This window comes from Cygnus atratus, chromosome 10 (assembly GCF_013377495.2).
Source record: "Cygnus atratus isolate AKBS03 ecotype Queensland, Australia chromosome 10, CAtr_DNAZoo_HiC_assembly, whole genome shotgun sequence".
NCBI classification, from domain to species: domain Eukaryota; kingdom Metazoa; phylum Chordata; class Aves; order Anseriformes; family Anatidae; genus Cygnus; species Cygnus atratus.
The window spans coordinates 6,127,694-6,152,843 of NC_066371.1; the positions used below are offsets into that span (position 1 = coordinate 6,127,694).

The following is a 25,150-nucleotide window of genomic DNA, read 5'->3' on the forward strand; positions in this document are numbered from 1 at the left end:
CTGCTAGTTTTCTGTTAAATGAACGCTGACCCTTTTATTCTGGAACTTTTTTTCTGAATCCTACCTGATTTCATTTAGATCCTCGATAATGCTGTTTCTTTCACATCAAGTTACTACTTTAATAATCTCTTGCAAAGCAGCCTTTATAAATGCTTGTTTATTTTAATAATAACGCATGAGTAGCTGTAACTTGCTGACACATTTTGTTCATTTTTTAACTCTGAGGTCTAAAGCCTCTCAGTACATTGTTAATCGAATGTTTGGATTTCTCATCTGAATAGTTGAAAAATCAAGAAATGATGACAGATGCAAATGGAAAGCATTTCAGTATTTATGAGACATGTACTGATTGTCTCAGCAAGGACCTTTCATACTTTTTTAGTGCTTCTTATTTCTGATTCGCATCAATTTTGATTGCAGTAATGTGTTGCCTGGAGTTGCAATTGGTAATCCTCCCATTTCTGAGATAGCTTTGATCATGTGCTCATGGAGGATTTTTTGAACAATCTCGTTCTCTATGACCAGAATAATCCCAAAGGAAAGAAGTGATACAGTAGTCACTGTACCATTTACCCTGTCTTTAATTAATTTGTGGATTTATTTCTGTAAATTGTATATTTTTCTTTATTCAGTTTCAGTTGTGATATACTTTTGGCTTTGGAACGAAGAAGAAAGTAAGTACATAACTTTAGAAAGGAGAGTAGTTTTCTTCATGGTTATGAACAGTATGGTCCAATCTATTTACGGTATTTAAGTGAGATGGAAGAATAGCCAGTGAACCAGGTTTAATAACAATTTTTGTTTGGACTCTATTTATTGAAAGTTCTAAGAAATTTAGATACACTTCTAATTTGGATCAAAATTAGAGCTGCTCAGGAGTTTGTAGAGCAGAGAGTTTTTCTTCATGCTTTCCTTTTGATACCTCTAAAAATATTCATCCAGATTTTCTGTAATTCTGAAAAGAATCATCATTCCAGCAAAATATGGAATAGATTGTTGTTCGTTTTTCTACTCAGTGAGACACAGGGCTTTTTGGGTGTCTTGAAGCAAAATTTTGAACCATTGCCCAGTCATTGGTGGAAAGAATTGAATTCATAGGCTTGAGTTGAGGGACTAATTCAAAAGAGTTTCGCAGTCTGTCTGGCAAAGGATTATAAATGAGTGTATCTGTCAGCTGCAGACAGTGAAGACAAACGACAAAGTGAAACTTTGATAATGAATGTATTATCATCTGTTGTTGTTCAAGAATCATTCAGTTGGCTTCATGGATTATGAAGTTAAATCGTTTCTCTTCCTTTCTTACTCGTCTTTCCATCACACCACTGAAAACCAGTTTGCAATTCTGTAGGTGAGTTACAGGTATCTAAACAAAGTGGTTGGCTTCTAAATTAGACTTCTAGAGCAAGCTTGTATTAAGTCTTAAAAAAAAAAAGAGATCTGGCATTTTGTTAGTTCAAGGGTTAAACGTAATGAAAAAGTGTTAGAAAGAAGTGGCATCATGTTATTCTAGTCTAAGTCTTAGCATGTGGTGAGTTCTTTTGTGTCTTTAGTTGTTTGTGTTGTCGTTTTTATTTGTATTTTTATCAGCAGCAGAAGTTTTGGATTGCAAAAGATGTCACTTGCACAGTATGCCTGCATGTTAGTTTTATTCTGTTTGAATGCAGTGAGCTTCTAAAGACCTTGTAAATCTTTTTTTCCATGTAAGTGGAAAAAAAAAAAAAAACATGCAAATTCTGCCATTATAGTCAAAATCATATTCAAATAGCATATCACATTTCTGGTCTATTTGGGATTGATATTACATTCCTTCAAATAATTGAATCTTTTTACATAAGCAACATAGTTCTCTCTCTGTCTTCATATTGACTCCTAATTGTTGAATTTCAGAAGATGAAAATACCATTTTACAGGAAGTATAGTCATACAGTCTTTCAGATCTAAACATCTGTTGATATGAAAAGCAAATTATTCTTGCAAATTATATGAGCCTGTGAAATTAAATAAACTCTAATGAATATTTTTTTCCTTGCAACTCAGCCTTTGTGTTGTCAAAATAAGACAGGTTTTCAAGTAGTTAATTCCGATGACAACTTTTCACAGCTTAAATGTTACTGTATTTTTACAGAATTAGTCTTAACCCATGGCCTTTGACTTTTTACCCACTCAAGCAGGCATTTTTCAATTAATAAGACTGCTGGCATCTTAGCAATGAATATAGATAGGGAAGCCTGCAATTAATAGATAACCTGAAACAATAGTTTAAATAGCCTGTGATTGAGCTTATTTAATATGTAAGGAGTTTTTCCTCACTTAAAACAAAGAATAAGTGAATGTGTGAGGGATTACCAGCATGCATCAGGGGTGTGCCATTGTCTGGGCTGAAAAGAGCTGTGCATCTGTAGATAGTTGATAATTCAGATAATTATTCATTTGTGTGTAACTGACTATTTCATAGTAAGAGAGGGGTACAAGTTTGGGGTTTTATTTTATCTGAATTAGATAGGGAAATGATTAATTACAGAGCTGTATTTCGTGTCAAGTTGTGAATAAATATGTTTAGCATTAGTATGGTTGTTTACAAACAAGAAACCCACACCGCTTGCCAACAGTTTGATTAAAAAAAATTATTCAATTCATCACTAATTCTCTGTAGGAAAGATCCTTACATTTGTGTGGTTTGGCATATTGTAATTAGATTCTTTTAAAACATTTTAATTAGGCTGAAGTAAACCAGAATCCTCTTGTCTGCTGTTTGCAAACACTCTAAGGTGTCACCAAGGTAAGAGCTGCTGAGAGTCCTGGGTTGGGTTTCTTGGCTTTTAAGAAGTGCTCAGCTTAGGTTTTTCAGAGTGTGGCCCCACTTAATTGATAGATGGCCTTATCAAATCAAATAATGAATCGAAGAAGCAGTTCTAGTTTTTCAACTACGTGTTGGTGCCCTAAAGACCAAATGTACAATACTTCAGAATAGCATCTCATAGAACTGTGATTATTTGTGAAATTTTCCACCCAAAAGACCAGCGCCTTTTAGAAAAATAATTTGTTGGGAAGGTTTGCAGTTCATCCAGCTTTTGTGCCAGCACCACTGAGAACCAGTGAGTTCTTGTCCCTTTCAAAGGACACGGATAAGATCTTTTGAGCACACATCATCTTGCTTCCCAGAACAGTAATTTGTTAATATTTAGGGCTGGTACTGGTGAGAATATATCCACACACTGCTGAGGTGCTGGCTGCAGGTAACCACGTTTATTTAGCATTACCTTTGTGGAGGTGAATTGTTTCAGTAAAATGGCAACTAGGGTGAATTAAAAGACAATTGCTTGAAGTGTATGTGGATTGGCTTTCAGGGCCAGTACATCAGTTCTCTGTTGAACTAGTCATTTGGATTAGGTTAATTGCTGTTACAGTACAGTGTCATTGCTGTTGCTGTTACTTCTGGTATTTCTTCATCTACACTGGCTCTTGATGGACCAGGACTTCATGGTGCCAGACAGTGTGCCAACGCAGAATAAAATCCAAGTCTCTAATTCAAGGAGCTCACAGTTTTAGGAGATGATTTTGCATTACAGCAAAGTCCTATTAGGTAGAAAGGCAAAGTCTTGCTCCTCTGTCCTTCCATTCCTGATTTAGTTGGATTCTAGCCATTAGACGATTGTACCCTAAGGTTCCAGCATGGTCCAAGTTGGAAAATGGAGATGGAGAGCTGCAATCACAGTGATTCCAGCTTGCCAAGTAGCCTTACCTTTGTCAAGCCATAAGGTTTTTTCAGGGTTGAGGATGTCATGACTAAAAGGTGTCAGTGGAATGGCGTTGGGGAATCTTAATGGAAAGCTTCCCTTAGACATGAAAGTCAGCATGAGAAAATGCATTAGGTTGACTGTCTGAGCTTAGCCAGAGGCTGCCATCAGCTGGCAGTACAGAATGGAGGCAAGAAACTACCTTTTTGATGCCTGAAAGGAGAGGGTGGGGATGGGATTGTGGTGGGCCATTAAGGACCTTGAAAGTGAAGGCAAGGCTTCCGTGATTAATCAGCGCTGCTATGGCAGACTGCGGCTCAGCGTGAAACACCCACTTGGAAACATTTTTATGTAATCTCTCTTTCGAATTCTCTTTAGCTACTACTGTGCTTAAGTACTTAAAAAGTGATTAACAAAAACTACAAGCAATGCATGCATTAAATTGTTTCTGCCTGCATTAATTTCCTTCCTCGTAACCATTTATATTGTTATCTTTGAAACAGAGACTTTGAATTTGCATTTTTTATGCAGCTTTACCCAAATCGTGATAGATTCTAGGCTTTGTGTGTCTGCGAACAAGGTGTGTTAGGTGACAAAAAGGATTCCCTGATAAGGGGAAACTTCTCCTTTCCATGTACCATTCAGCAAAGAAATACAAAAAGTGGCCACGAGAGGGTCATAAACCTGTAATTTCACTTTTATGCTACCAGTTTGTAGAATAAGAAATCTGCTCTGCGTATGCTTGTTTATCTGATTTTGAAACCAAAAACTACGACAGTGTTCTGGACTTAACTGTTCACTTAGTATTTAAAATTATGATTGAATTGTTTTTTGCAGCAGACTAAGATTCTGAAACAGTTTGGGAGTTGTTTTTTTTCCTTCTTCAGATTCCTGCACCAAGGAACCACTGTTAGGTTGCCAATATCTTACAGTATTGATCGCTGCAGAAAATCTGAATTTAGAAGAAGTCGGTTACAGAAGCCAAATGACAGCTGTTGGCTGTGTGATAGATGGGCAGTTTTTATTTGCTGAGCATTTGTTTGTTTTGATCATGCTTAGTTTCAAACGTTAGGGCTGCATGCATTTGAGGCTCATTCAGACCTTTTTTTTTTTTTGCCATTTAATGTCAGAGTTTAAGTCCTCACAAGATCTTCTATTTTTCACTGAAGTTAACAGGTATCTGGATATTTTAGGTAGTTGAGCAAACTGAGACTGGCTCTCCTAGATATGTTTTCCTTGACCATACTGCCAAACCTCTTGTCAAAGAGAGCAATATGGTTAAATGAGACACCTACAGTTCCATGTGTTGAACCTCACTGAAATATAAGAAGTAGACTGATTTACATGGGTCTCCTGTTAATTTTAATGTGTATGACTCCCCATGGCTGCCTTGAACATCTCAACCTTGATTACTCTAAAGTTAAGGTCTTTTATGCTGGCTTATCTGTGATTATTTTATGCTTACTCCATCTGTTTCTTAATGTAGCTCTATAACTTGTTTCACAGTTCAGATTTGCTGATTATATCACTTTGGGGTTGCGGTTAAAACATTTGACTGTTTTTATTATAAGATGCTTTGATAGATTTGTGAAAAGTGTCTGGTAGATCATTATCGAATAATTATTTCTCTGAAGTTGATTCCTTTTTTGAGTACAGAAAACATGTGGAAAAGTTTACCAAAAATAAACATGAGAGGTTAGATTATTATGGGGAATAAAGTAACATCACTGATTTGTACTTATCAAAGAGTCAGGCTATTTTTCCCCCCTTGTTATAAGGGAAAAAAAAAAAGTTGCATTTTATGGTTTTGCAAGTAGCAAGACAATCCAAAAAGGATGTAGAACCACTTTGTCAGCTCCTGAGTCATCCCATTTCATAATAATACAGATCTTAACTTAGCATCCTATTTGTGAGAATGTTATTACTGGCCATTAATTTTTAAACTGTCACTTTTTTTTTTTTTTAGTTTAGTTTAAATTACTTTATCTGAACCTTGCAAACAATAAGGTTCGTCATCCATCTTTCAGCAGCACTGTTCTCAGGCTCTCTGCCAGAGAGGCCAGTTTTCCAAAGAGACTTTTCTGGGACAAAATTGTTCAGTAACGTTTAGGTGGTAGCAAGTCCTGATAGTTGGCTACTGTTGGTGCCAACTGGGAAGGTCGGAGGTGATGAGTAGTAGTCTGCCATACATCTCCTTCTGCTTGCTGGGAAATGCTGCAGGCTCATCAGCAAGGTAGGAGGAAATTGTCCCTAATTGTATTTACACTGTCTTCCATCTGGGGCTTGGTATGTCCCAGTGAACTTGCTCTTTTTCCTATGAGTGCCCGTTGCTTAATGAGAAGGCTTGATGAAGCAAGAGGAGGGCATACATAAGCTATTCTTAAATTTGTTCTCCATGTAGACAAAGTGATACACCTGAATTTCAGTTCCCATTTTCTGATTGGAGCCCTATCCACAAAAGGATAGGAAAGAACAAGGAATTTAATAGTATTGAAATGAAAATTTTAAAAATGTAATCAAAATCACCTATTCTGATCACCTGTCCAATGCCACATACTTCAACAATCTTACACGGTAACTGCTGAGATGAGGCAGTACTGTAATCAGGGAAGCTGATGAAGGAACAATGACTCACGTATTAACTGTTTAGTGATTTAATTCAGACAGGGGTTGCATAGGTATAATAAAGAAATGATGGATATCTGTTTCTTTTTAATGGAAGAGTGTAACTGCATTGACTAAGACTTGGATCTGTCATGATCCAACCTTCTGTCTCCAATGGCAGCCAAAAACAGGTTCCCAGAGAAGAGCATAAGAAAAGGACAAGGCTGTGAGGGTACTTCTGATATGTTCCCCCTGCTTTCTAGTAGTCTTTGATATCCTTGTATTTACCAGCCTCTGGCTTTCCTTCCACAAATTTATAACTGTATTCTGGACTCATGTAAGCTTTTGACATACACAATAACCCGTGGCAATCAGTTCCACACAATAACTATATGCTGTATTTAAAAATGACAGTAAAAGTGCCCCTTTATTTTTCCCCCCATCTCTGGCATTACAGGAACTGAGGGCTAGGCAATGAAATTACCTGGAGGCAGGCACTACGTGATTGCACCCTGTTCCTTTTCCTCTTGCTACTCGCAGTCTTTCCTATATAACCTCCTTCAGCTTTCCTTTTTCTAAGATGGAAAGCCCTAGTTTATTTGTTCGTTCTGTATACAAAGCTTGTTCAGTATCTGTTACCCTTCTTTGTACCTTCCTTAGTTTTATTATTTCCGTTTTGATTTTACTTATGTGTTAATAGTTAGCTGATTTTTATGTGGTAGTAATTCAGAACCTAATGAGCACAGTAATTCAGGTTTTTGATGACTACCACGTTACCATAAAAGAACGATTTCTAATTATTTGGAGATTTCAGATGTGTATATGCAGTTCAGTACCCATGACAAGGCATTTTTATACTTTAATTAAGCTTTGGGAATTACAGAATTCCTTTGTAAAAGTTTGTATTGTCTCAGTAAGAAAAACAGTGTGACCTAGATAGCAGTTTCTGTAGCATTTAATTTTCTTCTGCATGGGGAATAGATGTCAGAGATGTTTCTCAGGTGACAAACTAGGAAGATCTCAAGTCTCCCTAGAGCAGAAGAGTTGCTGTTCTTCATCTGTTTTCTCCCTTGAGGTGGATACAATTGCTTAGTATTTTGATACTCCAGGTAAATATAGTATTTCTGTCTTTAAGGGTATTTTTAAAGAGGAGTAATAAAGATGGTTTCGATGGGCATTGATTTCAGGAAATAAATCCCTTGCCGTAATGGTTTGAAAAGTAGTATTTAGGCCTGTCCCTTACCTAAAAGAAGGTGTAGAGCTGAACACACAATGATGGAAAAAGTAAATGGCAGGGGTGGTGTGAAGTCTTATGGTATGAGTGTCTTGACATGTAGAGTCCCTCTTAAAATCCAGCTCCTGGATTTCTGTTCCTTCTTCCAACAGAAGAGGAAATCTTCACGTAAAGCGGCTTCCCAAGTTTCAATAAACAGAGAAATCCTAAGACTACTTTAAAGATTATGATTTTTTTTCTTGTTTTAAAACAATTTTAGGAAAAGTTTTAAAGTGATGTGTTGAAATGTTGTACTTTGTTTAGAAATTTGACTGGTATTTGTCAAACTTCATTCACATATTAGTGAAAGTCAAATCAATGGCCAACCAGCTAGAGAGAAGGTACACTTGAGATCTTCCCAAATTTATCATGTGTGCATTTTTAACTGGCTTTTGAATTAAAAATAAAGACTTGAACTAACCATCACATCAACAGGTCTATTTAGTCAAGGTTTTTTTTTTTTTTTTTTAGATATTCATGATTGTATCATTTAACCGTATCAGCTTGGGTAACTTACCAAGTTTCTGTAACACTAAAATGCACTGAACAGTGTAATTTACTGTTAAAATAATTCATCTGACAGTACCTATGCTAGGCTTTGAATATTGTATGAGTTCCATTTTTATGTATCCATGTTCTCCAGGTACACTCTTTCCAGGAATATTCCTTTTTTTTTAGTTTGATGTAAACTTTTTTGGCCTTTTGCCTTTTGACACAACATAAAGCATGATGAAACTGTACACAGATCCATCCTAGGACACAGCATATTGCTGAGATAGGATAGTGTGCTTCTTATTGTATGGCATTGCTTAAATGATGTTCACATTGCTACATTGTTTTTCAGAAAGTTGATTATTGTTTATCAGAAATCTAACTTGAACTAAAGACGCTAAGGACATTAAAGGTAGCACATAGTACAGTATCTCTGAGAAATTAAATCTTTAGTGCAGAGGCAAAATTCAAATAATGGATCAATTTGAGTAGACCTTTTACAGTCATACTACTGTATAGACCATCTTAGGTAAGTGGATTTGGAGGGTATTTATAACCTATTATACTAATAATATATATTAGTATAATATATACCCTCGGGATCCACCCAAGGGTACTGAGAGAACTGGCGGAGGAGCTGGCCAAGCCGCTTTCCATCATTTATTGGCAGTCCTGGCTATCAGGAGAGGTCCCTGTCGACTGGCGGCTAGCAAATGTGACGCCCATCTACAAGAAGGGCCGGAGGGTAGACCCGGGGAACTATAGGCCTGTTAGTTTGACCTCAGTGCCAGGGAAGTTCATGGAGCAGATTATCTTGAATGTCGTCACGCGGCACTTGAAGGGCAACCAGGCGATCAGGCCCAGTCAGCATGGGTTTATGAAAGGTAGGTCCTGCTTGACGAACCTGATCTCCTTCTATGACCAAGTGACGTGCCTGGTGGATGAGGGGAAGGCTGTGGATGTGATCTACCTTGACTTCAGTAAGGCTTTTGACACTGTTTCCCACAACATTCTCCTCCAGAAACTGGCTGCTCGTGGCTTGGACTGGCGTACGCTTCGTTGGGTTAAAAACTGGCTGGATGGCCAGGCCCAAAGAGTTGTGGTGAATGGAGTCAAATCCAGTTGGAGGCCGGTTACTAGTGGAGTCCCCCAGGGCTCAGTGCTGGGGCCGGTCCTCTTTAATATCTTTATCGATGACCTGGACAAGGGGATCGAGTGCACCCTCAGTAAGTTTGCAGATGACACCAAGTTAGGTGCGTGTGTCGATCTGCCCGAGGGAAGGAAGGCTCTGCAGGAGGATCTGGATAGGCTGGACCGATGGGCTGAGGTCAACTGTATGAAGTTCAACAAGGCCAAGTGCCGGGTCCTGCACCTGGGGCGCAACAACCCCGAGCAGCGCTACAGGCTGGGAGATGAGTGGTTGGAAAGCTGCCTGGCCGAGAAGGATCTGGGAGTACTGGTTGATAGGCAGCTGAATATGAGCCAGAAGTGTGCTCAGGTGGCCAAGAAGGCCAACAGCATCCTGGCTTGTATAAGAAGCAGCGTGGCCAGCAGGTCTAGGGAGGTGATTGTCCCCCTGTACTCGGCTCTGGTGAGGCCGCACCTCGAGTACTGTGTTCAGTTCTGGGCCCCTCGCTACAAGAAGGACATGGAGGTGCTCGAGAGAGTCCAGCGAAGGGCGACAAAGCTGGTGTGGGGTCTGGAGAATAAGTCTTACGAGGAGTGGCTGAGGGAGCTGGGGTTGTTTAGCCTGGAGAAGAGGAGGCTCAGGGGAGACCTCATCGCTCTCTATAGGTACCTTAAAGGAGGCTGTAGTGAGGTGGGGGTTGGTCTATTCTCCCACATGCCTGGTGACAGGATGAGGGGGAATGGGCTCAAGTTGCGCCAGGGGAGGTTTAGGTTGGATATTAGGAAGAACTTCTTTACTGAAAGGGTTGTTAGGCATTGGAATGGGCTGCCCAGGGAAGTGGTTGAGTCGCCATCCCTGGAGGTCTTTAAAAGACGTTTAGATGTAGTCCTTAGTGATATGGTTTAGTGGAGGTTTTGTTAGTGTTAGGACAGAGGTTGGACTAGATGATCTTGGAGGTCTCTTCCAACCTAGACGATTCTGTGATTCTGTGATAATATAGTGCAGTCAAATAAGATGAATTCCCAAAGTATTTAATGACCAGTGCTTACCGAATATACCTGTGACAGGGGTGGCATGTGTGCATCTTGTTTTTGCTTCAATGAAATCCCCCAAATCAGACCTAAGCATGCAACTATGCTTGATTCTGGATGCACAAAGAGAGATTTAAATGAAATCTGAAATATTGCACACTCATCTTATACAGAGGAACTGATCCTGTGTGTTGTTTTGCTCTTGCAATATGCAGTCGTGTAAGTAGTACTCATCCCTTCATCTTATTTTGATCTGCATCCTGATTGGCTTATCCAGGGGCTTGATCTCCTTGAAGCTCGGATATTTAAATGATAGTCAGAACAAATCTAATTTATGCTCTTTTATTCCTTGTACCCATGATCTGATAGAAAACTTATCCCCTCATATTGGCACCAGAAATTCAGTTGTTTTAGGAACTGCCAGGCGCATTCCATCCCCAAAACGGTGCTAAAAGTTGTTTTGATCTCAAATATACTTGACAAGAGTACTTTGTGGACTCAACATTTTTCTTTCCCTCCCGTTCCTTACTCTTGTAAGGACTGAAGTGTTCCTGGTGGTCCATCCTGAGCTGTCTTTGGTGTCAGAGCTCTCCCTGCTGCTGGACCCCGCTTATCTGAATGCTTTTCTTACCCCATCAAGGGGCCACAAACACGATCTGGTCAATCGTCAGGGTATCATTGTTGAATGCTTTTCAAACTAGCAAAAGCCAATGCAGTTGCGTCCCGTTCTAGATACCGAATTTGTGGTAATCAGCAAAATCTCAAGACTGTAGGCTATTTTAGTGCATCAGAAGCTGAAGTTGCAAAGTTTTGATTTTACAGAATTGTGGTGTTTGGGATTTTTACTGTGTCACCAAAGGAGTTGCATTGCTAAAAGGGCTTCCCCCAGTGCTGTACTGGTGTGCAGGCCAGAGGCTGCCAGCTGTGCAAGAAAAGGGCATAACATACAACAACTGGGTGTAGCAGAAACCAGGCATTCACTCTCAGAGAGACTTAGGTTCCTCAGGAACCTCTCAAATAGAAGCCAAAAAATAGCATCAGAGAAAATACTTAATGTGCTTTTCCTACCTGTCAGCCAGTCTTCCCCCCATACTGCAAGAAAGTCTGAATTTTGTTTTGGGGATTCATCAGAGTTCCTGTCCTCCTGTGCTATTATGGCACATTACTAATGAATTTTAAACCCTGGCCCATTTTAAAATAGTCAAAAACATTCAAAATTGCATGGCATTAATATTTTTTGACTGCAAGCATTCTTGCATTGCTTCTAGATGACTCATCCTTCTTAATTTTATCACCTCCAGACTGTAAAAGTTCCATCCCAAAGATGCAAAATACTATTTTGCTTCTCATTTTATAAAGTAAAATGAGATGGTTTGACTTTAAGCAGAAAAAAAATAACCCTGCTCTTCTCTTAAGGGGGATTTTTATATTCCCTTTCTACATTGAGTTGCACTGTCCTCTAGTGGAGATTTTAAGCAATTGTTTCTGTATTTGTGGCTCTTTCTCCCACTTTGATACAGTACATTTAGTCTTTATTTGCAAATGAACCATAAATGTAGCCTTATATAAAAAGCTAGTGGATTATAGTAAGATTTCAAAACTGGATAAGAAAAAGCTATATTTGACCTGCAGTCCAATTTATAGTAATACAGGGACATTTAAAAATGTTTCTGTCTGACTTATCAGTTGGAGCAGAAGGGTGGAGTAAGGATGCAGATTTATGGCATCTGTTTTTTGTTGCGTGGTATTGAAAGTTGCAGGTAATCTGCTTCTCTCACATTCAAACAAATGCTATAAGGTGTGAATAAATGAATAATAAAGGCCAGTGGAAAAATAAGAAGGATTAAATACACCTTATTAGATTGGAAATGAAGAAACTCACATCGCATTTTATTCATGGCTTTGTTTTATTTGTCTCAGTATTGCCTGGTAGTATGCTGCAAGCTTGCTTTTCTTTTTTGTTTTCTGGCAACTTCACAGATTAGTTTGGTAAAAAATAAATAAATGTATTTTTGAGGACATAAAATTAGACCCTGCTGACCAGAAGGACTGGGAGATATGATGCATGTTTTAGCCTCAGAGAGCACTAGGAGCCTCCAGGCAGGAGCATGTTTGCCAACTGTAGCATGCGAAGCAACTGCTTCAACGTACATGTGACCCGTGCCATCCTGGAGAAGAAATCTTGACAAATTTAGGCTGTTTCATAGTGTCTGGGTACATTTTTAGCTGATGAAAGAGTTGAGAGTGGTCAAAACGTGAATTTAGTTAGCTTGAGATGTAAAGGTGTTTTTTTTCAGATTTCAGTCAAAGCAAACTGTAAGCAAGCGATTTCCTCGTGTAGCTTTTAATTTGCTGCAGATGTGATTTTACTGACAGTTGCTGAATAGCTTCTTTTCAACTAAAATAAATGGATTGAGCTTCAGAGCAACAATTTACAGCAAGGTCAGATTATATTGGTGATTTTATAATAATATTTATAGTTCCTGGTATTCATGCATCTCTGTGTGCATATAAGGGAAAAAGATGCATACAAAGTCACTAAGACATATCTGACACTGCTAATAGATGGAAAACTGTTGCAAACCTTTCATGCTGTCATCAGTTTCAATGATGTTTTGTGTTTTTTTATGAGACATTCTCATAAAAAAAGTACACTGACAGAAATTTGGTTTTAGGGGATTTGAATATTAGAATAATTACGTTTTTGAGCTTTCTCTGTTGGACAACGTGAAATATTTGTTTTATGATAAAATACATTTAAAAAAACAACAACTTACGTTCCAGTATACATTTTCAGTAATATTCAGAAGAGATCTGTACTGTAAAATCATGGTCTTGGTGATTTGGGGGTTGGACAGGTCTCTAGCTGAGGTTTTGCCCATGCATTTTTTACGTGCCTATTCTGATCCTGAAAAGCAACAGCTGAGGAAAAGATTTCACAACTGGCATAAGCTGACGTGAGCCTGTGTTAACAGGGAAGGTTATTCCCACTCCATCCCAGGCCCTAGCAGCTGTCGAGGGCTCTCCCTCGCCTCGGCCTGGTGCTGTCTGTCCGTGGGCTCGGTGGGCATCCGTCGGGGGTGCTACTCCGAGCACAGGGGAGGTGCAAGGCTGCCCTCTTTGGTGGCTGCCCATGCTTAGACTGTCTTAAAGCAATTATCAGACCACAGGTTAGTTTGCAGTTATGTTTTATGTGAGATTCTGAGTTTCACCAGATATGAAACTTCTGCCATCGCTCAGCGCTGCAGTGCGTTGTTCTCCAAAGTCTGTTCTAGTTGTTCTGTGGCGGTAACAAAGGTGGAAAATGAAAGAGCAAGAACAACTTTCAAGTGCAAAGGTTTTGTCCTCTCTATTTTTGCATATAGATGTGTGGTGTTAGTGCAGAAGGATGTTCAGCAGACTGGAGTGCAGAGCTGCAGACAGCGAGACGGCCTGTGTATAGATTTCTAAATGGGCTTTAGGAAAGGTGGAGTGCTTTATAGGTGCTGCCTGGAGTCATCCTGAATTGTACAGTGACCTGATGTCATTGTGCATTTTGTTAAGGCCTAGGAACATTTTAGAATAATAATAATAAAATACACTAAGTGCATTTTTCAAGTGCAGGCAGGTATGTGAAGCTGTGCTTCTGCTGCACCTGCAATGCCCTTAATTGCTTTCAACTGGCAGCCTCGTGCATTATGTCAGTGATCCACAACAAGTCTAACAGCAATCTCTTATCACAATTACTTCAATTAATACAGAAATATATTTATTTGGGGTATTTTTTTTTTTTATTTTTGGTGCCAGATAGAATTGCGGGCTTTGTCAAACCTTGCTACAGCTTACTTTAACATAAAGTAAGTTGCTACAAATTAAAATTGTTATTAATAAGGCAATAATGATTTTATACAGAAACAGATCTGCATAAAATTTCCATCACTCTTGCTTTCCAGCCCTGGTGCTTGGACCGGGCAGACTGCGGGTTGTTACCACCACCGATGGTGATGTCTTAATGCTATTGTGGGTTCCCTTATTTCTCCAGAGGAGTCCATAATCAATTGCGAGTACATCTGAGGGTGATTTCACATCTGTCAATTGTTTTGGTGGATGGAAAGAGCCCAACTTGTGGATATACTTGAATTTCCTTAATAATGTTGCTGAAATACAAAGTAATTTTGTAAGGTATATAGTATTGGGTAGAAATGGTAATTAGAGTAATAATGCTACCAAGTAACCTGTCCTGTACCGAACTGTTTGCCCTCTTAATATAAATCTCATGTTGCATATGCATTAGATACTGAGAATGCCAATGCGTAAGAATTCTGATACACAATGGGAGGTTTAGTTTTCTTACTGACTTGAATGATACAGAGATCATGCATTCTCTGTGCACATGAAATACTGAAAACCTTTTCATCCATCTGCTGGGTCTGAATGTTAAAGTTCTTTCAACTAGAAATGCAAGATCCAGTCAGGCTGCAGAAGCATATATAAACAATGTTCATGAATTTCCGAGGAGTTAAGGTGAATCTCAGCATCATTTGGGCTGATCTGTTGGCTTATTTGGAAGATTACAATAAAACCCAAGATTGAATTCTGTACCTGATTCAGTTTCTTATTGATTGAATCCTTTTAGACTCCTCTCTAATTTAACAGTGTATTTTTATTAAAGCCAAGCATACAAACATCAATTATCCAAGCTGCATCTAATTTCCTTCAACATTTTTTTCCTTTTGCTGCCAATGGATTAGAGGACCTGATTAGAATTCAGCTTGAAAGCTGAAAAGCAGATCCTTAAATGAGAATGTCTGCATTAGGAATTAAAATATCTGTACTGAGCATAAAATCCTCCTCCTTATCTCTAATAATGTAAACACCCTTGGTTAAGTTGATCTGTCACGTGCCTGGTGCAATGTCCCTGAATTAGGAGCATGTATTAGAAAGGGCAAAGCAGTGTCTGGGCTTGTCCTGCTGCTAGAGTGCATCACTAGTACATTTTAACATCCAAGCACTTTGCGTAGGTATCTCCCTACCATAAGGGTTAATGGCATGAGAGTTTGAAGGGCTCTATTTTCCCTTTTTGTATTTTTTACCTCCTAATACTGAGAGTGTTTGCATGTGTTCAAGTAGTTGGAGCAAGGCAGAGAAGGGGCCTTGTAAGGTTTCACCACTGGTAGCTTCTTCACAGGTAACGATTCTATAACAACACAAAGGTGTTATACACCTGCTGTCATTGCTAGATTTTACTATCACTGTATTTGATTTCACAGAAATCAAGTGATCCTTTCGAGCTGAGGACCCAGAGTGTTGTATCCTGTGAAGTATGATTTAGTTGTGAATCGGGTGCAGGAATTTCAGTTTCAATATACTGATGAATAACAGTTTTTCAAGGTTGTTATCAATTAATCTGTATTAATGAACGCTCTTCATTACATGCCTTCCCTTATTAATTAGAATTAATTAATTTTACTCCTCTTTATCGAGTCAAGGCAACTATATTACCACTTCCTTTGCACTGCTTATAATAAAGCGAGCATCCAGATTGTTTTGTGAAGTGTATGTGAATACTTCATTGCATGCGCGTACACACACATCCAAACAGCGTTTTCTGAGCTCCAGCCTCTGAAGATTCAATACATGAAAAGAAAAAAATCTAAAATGTAGATTGTTTAATCTGTTTTTATTTTTACTAAAAAGTAGAAATGCCACTTTTCTGTGTAATGTTTTTATGACATAAATTGCCATTCCAATTTCGACCAAGGCAGTTAATCACTGCTGCATGTTACAGAAGCAGTACACTCAGAATCAAGTTCTCCAAGGTCTAGATGTGAAGCTTCGAGCAGTCTGTAAATGACGCCCTGTCTAACAGAGGGAAGTTTTTACCCTGCTTTGCATATCTTACCTATGTTTAGTAAAAATATATTTAAAATTTCCCTCTCTGTTTCTTTCCTACAGGTTGAAGCAATACTTGTAAACATTTTTGGTGGTATCGTGAACTGTGCCATTATTGCCAATGGTATTACCAAAGCTTGCCGAGAGCTTGAGCTGAAAGTGCCTCTGGTGGTCAGACTGGAAGGTGAGTGCTAGTGCTTTCTGACAAAATCTTCCTTCAGGTGTACAGTAATCCCTTTCGGCTTTTGGTGGTCGCTAAGCTCAAAATAGGCTAGTACGGCACAATACAAATGTGTTCAATTCTTTATCCGTAATGACTTGAAGACAATAAACTCTTTCTTTGCATATTTCTGCATCCCTGGTCCCAGGTGGTATTTGAAGTGATGCAATTTTTCAGTGAAAGCATTACGATTTTGCTTGTAACATTTGCAATGCAAATAGAAATGATTTTGAAGCAAGTTTCTATTCACTGGAAGATATTTCTTTTTCATGTGATTTTTACTGAATGCAATTCTATTATTGCTAAACCTGTAGCAACAAAGAGTTTTCTTAAATCTACTTCAATATAATTAAAAGAAAAAGTTTAGAAATGGTATTTCTGAGAGAACTTACTGTAACGCATTCTTCTGCCCAAGTATCTAATCCAGCTAAAATCCATTAAAAACAGATTTGGTAATGGTATGGAATAATTTTATAGGACACCCAGCGTTGTTCAATTGGAAACAAAAGAGAAATAAAGAGGAGAGGAAGAGCGCTCCTTGGTGGTTACTGGCTCCTCTTCCGTTCCTTACTACAACGGCAGTGGGCAGAGAATTCTATCTGTCATTTCTGAAAAGTGTCCTGAAGGAGGAAGGCAGATTCTTCTTCTGTCACTGAATGGGTAAAAGGTATAAAATAACCTGTCACTCCGCACTGGTGGTGAATGGAGGAAATGCATCCTTTTTATGGATTAGAGATACTAAACAATAGTGTGTTTTTTCATACTAAAAGACGTTTAAAAAAATATAGGGTTCTGAATACCCCAGACTTTCTCTTATTCAAAAAATAAAGTTACAAGGCAGGCTCACCGTGAAGCCCTTTGTTTAGGGGGGTGCTTCTTTGGCCTTTCCTGATGAAGACAGACACGTAGCACAGCCTGACGTGCAGTTTGGTCCTGTCGAAGATCCACGCTGCATTTCCCTGCAAGGCTTGAATAATTTTCAGAGGGCATAAAAATATTCTTGGTTTATCGTGGGTAGCCTTTTGCTGTAGTAAGCACAGGAAAACTTAAATAAAATGGATTTTAAAACCAATGGTGAAGATTTTCTTTGGGTGATGAAGCACCGCTGAACACCATAAGAGACTAACTGGATAGTTTGGAACGGGTGAAGGAGAAACTGATGGATGTTGGCTACCAGCAGGGAAGTTACACAATATAAAATCTCATTGTTTATCAGCTCTAGGCAATGTTGCTTAGCTTTTTGTCATGGCAAAAAAAAACTTTTCCTGTCTTCTGTAGCTCGCAAAAAGTTTATCAGAAGTGCAGAGTAACTGTCTATTATAGCTGTCATTTTATAAGTGAAGATATTGGAAAAGTCATTAGTTCTCCTTCTAAACCTGATAGCTCAAAGTTTTTTCTAATGCAATGGTTGAAAACAATGTAAGAGAAACAGAAGAATTAACTCGCTTGTTTTAAACTGCAGTCTGCTGCGTCTACCTTTGGTCTTTCTCTGGTACATCTTCCACGATTGTACACAAGCCAGGGTGATTTATTTTTTTTTTTTGGTGACTTCTGGGAGATTGCAAGAGACAAAGGAGTCCCTGGGCTGAATTAGCAAAGTCCCAATTGTGTTAGCTACTGCACGTTGGGTTTTTCTGGAAGAGGCGTGGAGCGGGAGTACTTCTGGCTCAGGGTTATGCGAAGCCTCGTGGAGGCGACTGCGTGGTGCCCATTCCCCTTCTGCCAGTGACCTTTATGAGAGCCACGCGCTGCTTATGCACAGAGGTCAAACCTAAATCTTCAGAAAGTCAAACACGTGTTTTAATACAAGCATCTTCTGATGCTTGACCATCTTTGACCATCTTCCCAAGATAGCATGCTCCTCGCCAGGTTTGTGATGATGCTTTTCCTAGACTTGCTTAGTGATTCAAGAGATAACGGAGATAATTTTAATTCCTTCTGTTAGTCCTGGTGTTACCTGTTAATTCATTCTAAACGATGACCTCGGATGTTTACAGCCTTCAGATGTTGTACTTAGAAACTGTTAGCTTGTAGCTCCTGCCTTCTCTGCCTCCTTAATCACCCGACCAAGCAATATATGTATTTGGTTCTTTTAATCTTTCCTCAGAAATCAATCCCTCTGGATCCTTAATCATCTTCCTTGTTCTTCTTTGAACTTCTACTAGGTTATCCAAATATGTAATGACTTTGAATTAATAATGAGGACTGTGGAAGAAATAAGACTACCTAAGACTTTTTAAAACATCACTGATAACATTTTATACTTCAAAAGAAGAAAAAGGGACAGGCACTTTTTTGGATTTCCGTTCTTCTAACGGAAAGTTCATGATTATTCCCATAAATCTAACAGATTTGTGACCTGCACTTTGCATTCAGGCAAAGAGTCTGTACTGTATTACAAATGTCTCGATGACTAGAGTTTTAATCAGTCAAATCTGCCTTGATTTAGCAGGATTCTGTGGACAAATCTTTGTTCTCAGTTGTATAATAATTACAAGCTGTTTTACCAGTGGATAAAGAAAGGATTACTCTCCTCTTTGAAAATGGTAACTTTATAATTACATGTATTTACTTGCCTTATCAGTAAAGAACTCAGCAGCTGAGACGCAGGATTATTGTTGTTTGAAAGGCTTATGGACAAATGGAGAAACTACATATTCCAAATTTTATCTTCTACAGATGTCAAAAACTCACTTCTGCTGTTTTTATGCAGGATTTTTTTTTCCTTTAAAATGTAATGTATTTCAATTAAGTTTTGCAAGAACTAGCTAGCAGTGCTGAATGGAAGCCAAAGCTTGCTTTGCGTTTATGTAGCTCAGTGTTAGATGAAAATATGAAAGAATAAAAAAGAATTGTGAATTAGATATCTTCTTCCTATGTTGGAAATTTTCTTCTCTCTCTCTCTCTCTCTGCAAATGAATTGTTTGTTTCTCTGGTTCATAGGACAAGAAGAATTGGGAGGATTTAGAACTACTTAATACGTTGAAACACAGTTAGAAGCAAACTGTTGTCTATTCAAATGCCTGAATGCAAAATGTTGCCTTATATTTAGAAATGTTGTCTTATATTTAGCCATGTGATTCATGACCTTATGGGTTCTTCAGCATCTAATGATTTTATTTTTTTCAGAAATCTTCCATACACAAGTGAAATTTTGCTTCAGTTTGTGTGTCTTGCTCTCATTTGCTTGTCGGCACAAATACAGTTCAGTATGGATGTCTGATTTTATTATCCCAAATTGCTTATCAAGAATGAAGAATGGGGTATTGCAAGGTCATACTTAGTACTTTTGTATCCATCCCATCAAGCGTTCTGAATTTAAACATTCAGCACAAGTGTAAATGTGCTATCAAGTCCCTCCCGCTCTAGGATGTAAACATGAAGCAGAGGAAAATATTTAAATAAACCTTGGGAAAAGTTAAGATAGGAAAGGCAAATCGGTTGGGCAGAATAGAAAGGATTTAATTGTCTCTTGTAAGCAGTCAATGAAAGTGTTGTGTTTTTTTTTTTTTTCCTTGACTGTATAGCCAACAGGTACAAGATGTGTAAGCCACCAAAACTTCATGTTCCCTAGGTAAAGATCATCACTTAAAGCTTATCACTAGAGATGGCATTGCAGAATCTTGCATCCTCGCAAGCCATCAGCCCCAAGCAGTGGTGATGCAGCCTGCTCCTAATGTCTATGACAGTGCAGGTGAATAATGAACATCACCAAAATCCTGTTGGAGTATTACTGGGGGTGGACTTTTTTGTTGTTTTCAATCGACCTATGCAGTCCTCTTGACTCATTTGTTACAGTGTGTGCTGGTAGAATCCTACAATTTGTAGAAACATGCTTGGATGTAAAATTTATTACAAGGATTTCAAGGATTTTTAGGTAACGAGTTGAATAGATTTGCTTTGCTAGTGATAGCAGAGATTTCAAGGCAAAAGAGGTGTAAATGTGACACATCCAATGTACACAGAGAGGCTTGTTTCAGAACCCAAATTTCCAAAGGAGAATATTTAAAATATAAAGCCTGACAGCATATGCTGATAAAATTACAGCCTTCCTGTTTTTCTTTGGAGTGTCATTGATAGTAATACTTGTCAGAAGGAAAAAAAAAAAAAAAAACCTTTCATCAAAATGGCATTCTCCTAATAGGAGACAAGTTAAAAAACAAACAACAAAAACAAATGACAACAAGAAAAAAACCACCACCGACAATAGAAGCCCCAAAGCCTTCAGTCTTGTGAATTTTCACCATTTGTCCATTTCCGTGCAGGTGCGTGGCAGGTTATTTCCATAGCCTACGTTTGGATTCTGTTTACAGTTCTCTGACACCATCCAGTGGCAAGAGGTTAATGTCAGAATAGTGGGATTATTTATTTGTTTATTTTAACATCTACTGCAATAAGATAATGCCTTTTGTGGATTCTTAAATGTTTTCGGTATTTTCTGAACATATAATTTTAAAACTCTTACCTCTGCTTTCAGCAGGATCTCATTACAATTGCTATATGTTCCATATATCTAAAATACTTATCACAATGGGATAAAAAGCTTTTTTTAAATATATATAAATATATATATATATATGTATAAGATTGCTGCAAAGGAAATGCTCAAAAATGTTTAGTTGTATGCCTGGCCTATAAAACAGTATTTTATTTATTAAATACAGTAAGTAACCTCAGTCTTTTGACAGCAATAAGATTTTCTCAGCCTTCATGTTTTCATTCATCTGCATAAACTCCTCCCTCCCTTTTTAGAGAACTGTTTTCTACTGATTTTGTAATGCATGGTAGACAAGTGGTGTGCAGAGCAATCAGTGTGGCACAGAATAGATCCAATGTATTGTTCCCATTCAGACCTGATAGTAAATTAATATTGGCCACTTAGTGAAGAGCAGAAGTTAATTTTAAACATGTGGCTATCGCAAACAGCACAATATTTTTCTGTATGGGAAAAATTCCAAGAAAAAAATGTTCCCTGTCTCCATTTATTGTCCCCATTACTACTGGGGCCTACTGCTACAGAGATGTCTTTGGTCTTTTTCAGTGCCGATAGTGGGAATCCTGACTTGAGCACCCTGTTGATACAGACTTCTGAATTTCTCTATTTCTGCTGTATAATTTCAAACATTATAAAATGTCTGACAAATAAAAGTCAAAAATAAAATAACAAATTCACCCTTTAAAAATTCACCCTTTAAATTGAGCATTCTGGAAGTTGCACAATACAGAGTATACTTCTTGCTTTGTTAATAATTAAAGGTATAATAAGTGTGTGGTTCCAAATATAATTAAAATTCATTTTGCTAGGTCTAGGAATTATAAAGTAATTAAGCATTTTGACATGGCAAATGAACAAGAAACTTGATGTGCAGGAGTGAGTAGAAATGATCCTACAGAGGATCAGCTCAGGGTCTTGTGCATGGGAGAGGTGATGTGATCCCAAAGTGGATTCCCCTTGCTCAGTGAGATATCTGATTCAAAGTTCTTCTGTCGTGCAAGACATATCAGTGAGCAAACCTGTCATCTGGCCTTGCTGGAGAAAGTTCTGGAGAATTCAGGTTTTCCTTTTTAATTTGTTTTCAAAAAAAAAAAAAAAAAAAAAAAGAGCTAGAGTAAATGGGAAATCTGACCGAATCCTCTTTGGCCATTCTTTTTTCTTTTCCTGTGGATGCATGTGAGTTTTGGACCTCAGTTCCTCCAGAAGTGTTGTTTTCTCTGTCTCTCATCAGCAGCCTACACTGCTAGGTGTTTGTCGATATGTAGTCCTTTAAACTTGAATAAATGTTAAAATGGAGTCTGCTGTGAAATTCTGAGTGTCTTAAAGGCCTTATACTTAATCCATTATCCACTGCTCTTGCTGGATGTCCCTACCGATGTTGGATTGACCCTCTAATCTTCACAAAGCCCCTCTTGTAGATGCAAGTGCTATTACCAGATTGCATTGTCTGTCAGAATTGTCATTGAAATTCAGAGTTCTTTCCTCTCAGCTCAGTCTAAACCAATCATTGAATCTGTTGTTGAAATGATGTGCAGGTTGAAGCATCAACTCCACTAAATCTAGTGATTTAGTAGAAAATGCTCATTTATTCATTAACGTTACTAATTATAGTCAATGTTCTTTATTAGGAACAAATGTTCATGAAGCCCAGCGCATTCTGAATGAGAGTGGACTCCCCATCACGTCTGCAAATGACCTTGAAGATGCAGCAAAGAAGGCAGTGGCCAGTGTGGCCAAAAAATAACTCCTTGAAGATATTCTCCTGGAAAGTGTCTATGTTTTACAAGATGTCATTCCTGCCATTTCAGAGAGGATTAGTGAACTTTTCCTAACCAGTCATCAGTGTTTGGGGGACTTTGTGACACATGGCAAACTCAGGCTATAGGCTGGCAAATTAGGCTTTGGAAATTTTGCAGCTACTTTCTTTATCTCGTTTGGGTAATTTTGTTATTGAGAGTCTTATTAAGTAATACTTAGTTTCATAAAGCTGTTTTTCTGCTTTTCTTCCAAAATTGCCACTGACAAACTCATGATAAGATACAATAATAGACTTCTATCAACAGGATTGTTCTTTAATCAAACACGTAATTCACCTGTTTCACAATACTATCATTAATTTTTTATATTGTAGAGTCAGCAAACTAATAATGGGTTTATATTTTTATGAATTTTTACAATAATGTAAAAAATTGTGCTTACAATATCTATTTTTATTCAAATGAAAGTTTTTTTTAGAAAGCACACACTTTGCCTTAAGATGATTTTCTTTTGTAGATGCAAAAGTATACCTCATAATAGGAAAAGAAATTGAGCAGTTGTTAGTGAAAGGACCTTCCACTCTTATACTTTACCTATAAACAGGTGAAATGTGATTTATTTTCTATTTTTCAGAAATGAAGTGCAGTATTTCTAGGTGTAACCATGTCATACAGAAAGCTCTAGGAGAATGTGCCTGTTGGGCAGGAAATGGCTGCTAACTTTTCAGAATAACCTCTTTCATAAGTATGCCACTGCAGTGAGGTTTTAAAGATGAGAACCTTAACCAGTCTTCTATGGGATCATGGAGTACTCTTCAGTTGATATATCGTCAAAAAAAAACCAAAACTTTGATTTATTTATTGAGAATAAAATTCAAATTAACTTTTCAAATTTTAAAATATTTTATTTCTAAGACATCAGCAAAAATATGTACAAGAAAAAAAAAGTTTCAGTACTCAGATATTGACTAAGATTTATTTTGGTTATATATGCCTTTGTAACAGTCAGAATTCAAGCTGTTAGTTACATGAATCATTCATTCAGGGAACAGAAGACAATACCAAATGGCTCATGTAACTAAAGAAATCAGTACAAATCTCACTCAGCACAGGAACTGCATGAAATTCATCAATAAATTGAACAGAGTACAAAGGAGTGAATATAGTGATCTGGTCTTGAAGACTTTGTAAATGGGCAGAGAGGTAAAAATTTGTCTAATAAATTCTTAATTGTGATTTTTTGAGCAGCTCCAATCAATACTATGTTCTACTTAGAGAAATGTAAATAAATTTTTCTTGGCATTCCCATTAAAACTATTACACTCAAATAAATTATCTGCACTGATCTCTGCCTCTTCACACAAACAGTGTAGATAGGTTGCTATCATCAGTTAGTATAGGGTGTTTTTTTTCTTCTCCATTCCTTTCTCTACATATTGCTCAAGGCAAAAATGTCTGACCATTAGAATAGCAATAAATATGCCACTGGGTATGTACTTACTGACTGAATGAAGGAGAAGGGTATCGTTAGCAGTTCTAGCGAAGGTGTTTAGAAGTGCAGTGCTTTGCAGGAAGAAATGTTTACCTCACCACAATAAATAAAAAAGTCACTCTTTTCTGTATTTTAATATTGGAAATAGAGGCATTCTGTGGAAGAACTGTTGATGCAATATTGTCGTACACTGTGGATCTACTTCTGGCCTCAGAGCCATTCGTTGTGTGCGTGCGTCATTATTAGTCTGCAGAGATCAACATTATCTACACCAACTGCTTAGTCCAACAAATGTACAAATGAACCCATTTAATGACTTTATCCTCTCTAGAAAATATGAAATAATTTAATTTGTCCGTTGCATTCTGTGTTCTTCCATTTGGCATTTTGTTACAGATGGGCAAAATTAAATGCATAGGAATTTATTTGCAAGTGGGTAATAAATTCATATATACATGCTTTTTATCTTAAAAAAAAAAAAAAAAAAACCTTTCTCCCCCATGCACCCCATTTCTTACACACAGCCTCATGACAGTACATACACGTTTTATTCATCTTAAGCCATATGTGGAATAGAACCGTAACATTTTACTTTTCAGCTGTTAGGTGGGACGTTGCCTTAGCTCTGGGTGTGGATTTTTGAACTGGCACGCTTCCCTTGGGCCAAGGCCCTGTATGCTTTCTGTAAGCAGAGGCTCCCTTTGTATGCTCAGTTTGCCTTGTGTGGTGTTGCAGACCGGCTTCTTGTTACTTGCATGGGATGTTTCTCTGTGTATGGAAACGTTTATAAAGTTAGTTTTGGTCTCCCTTGGAAAGGAGATCTGGTTACAATTCTTGTAGTTTTAGCTGTTACAAAGCACAAGGAAACGTGCAGTACCTCCACGGGATGCTCCTGCCTTTGCTCAAGCACGTTGCAGCCCGGCACGAGCGAGGTTTGCTGCCCTCAGCGGCTGTCCTCAGCTCGCTGCCCCCTCCACGGGCTGAGCGCCGGACTCCAGCTGGCCACCGTGGCCAAAGGGACGTGCGGGAGCATCGCCCTGCCTGCGGAA

The 25,150-nt window shown here is 38.2% G+C and overlaps 1 protein-coding gene across 1 annotated transcript in view; it reads left to right on the forward strand.

Annotated features, from left to right (window-relative positions):
* SUCLG2 (succinate-CoA ligase GDP-forming subunit beta) overlaps positions 1–24,462 on the forward strand; it is a 115,292-nt gene extending 90,830 nt beyond the window's left edge. Inside the window, exons 10-11 of the mRNA XM_035546572.2 lie at positions 16,201–16,321; positions 22,481–24,462. Of these exons, the coding sequence (XP_035402465.1) occupies positions 16,201–16,321; positions 22,481–22,596 (237 nt within the window). The 3' untranslated portion in view covers positions 22,597–24,462. The remainder of the gene's footprint in view (positions 1–16,200; positions 16,322–22,480) is intronic.
* Positions 24,463–25,150: the final 688 nt, after the last annotated feature.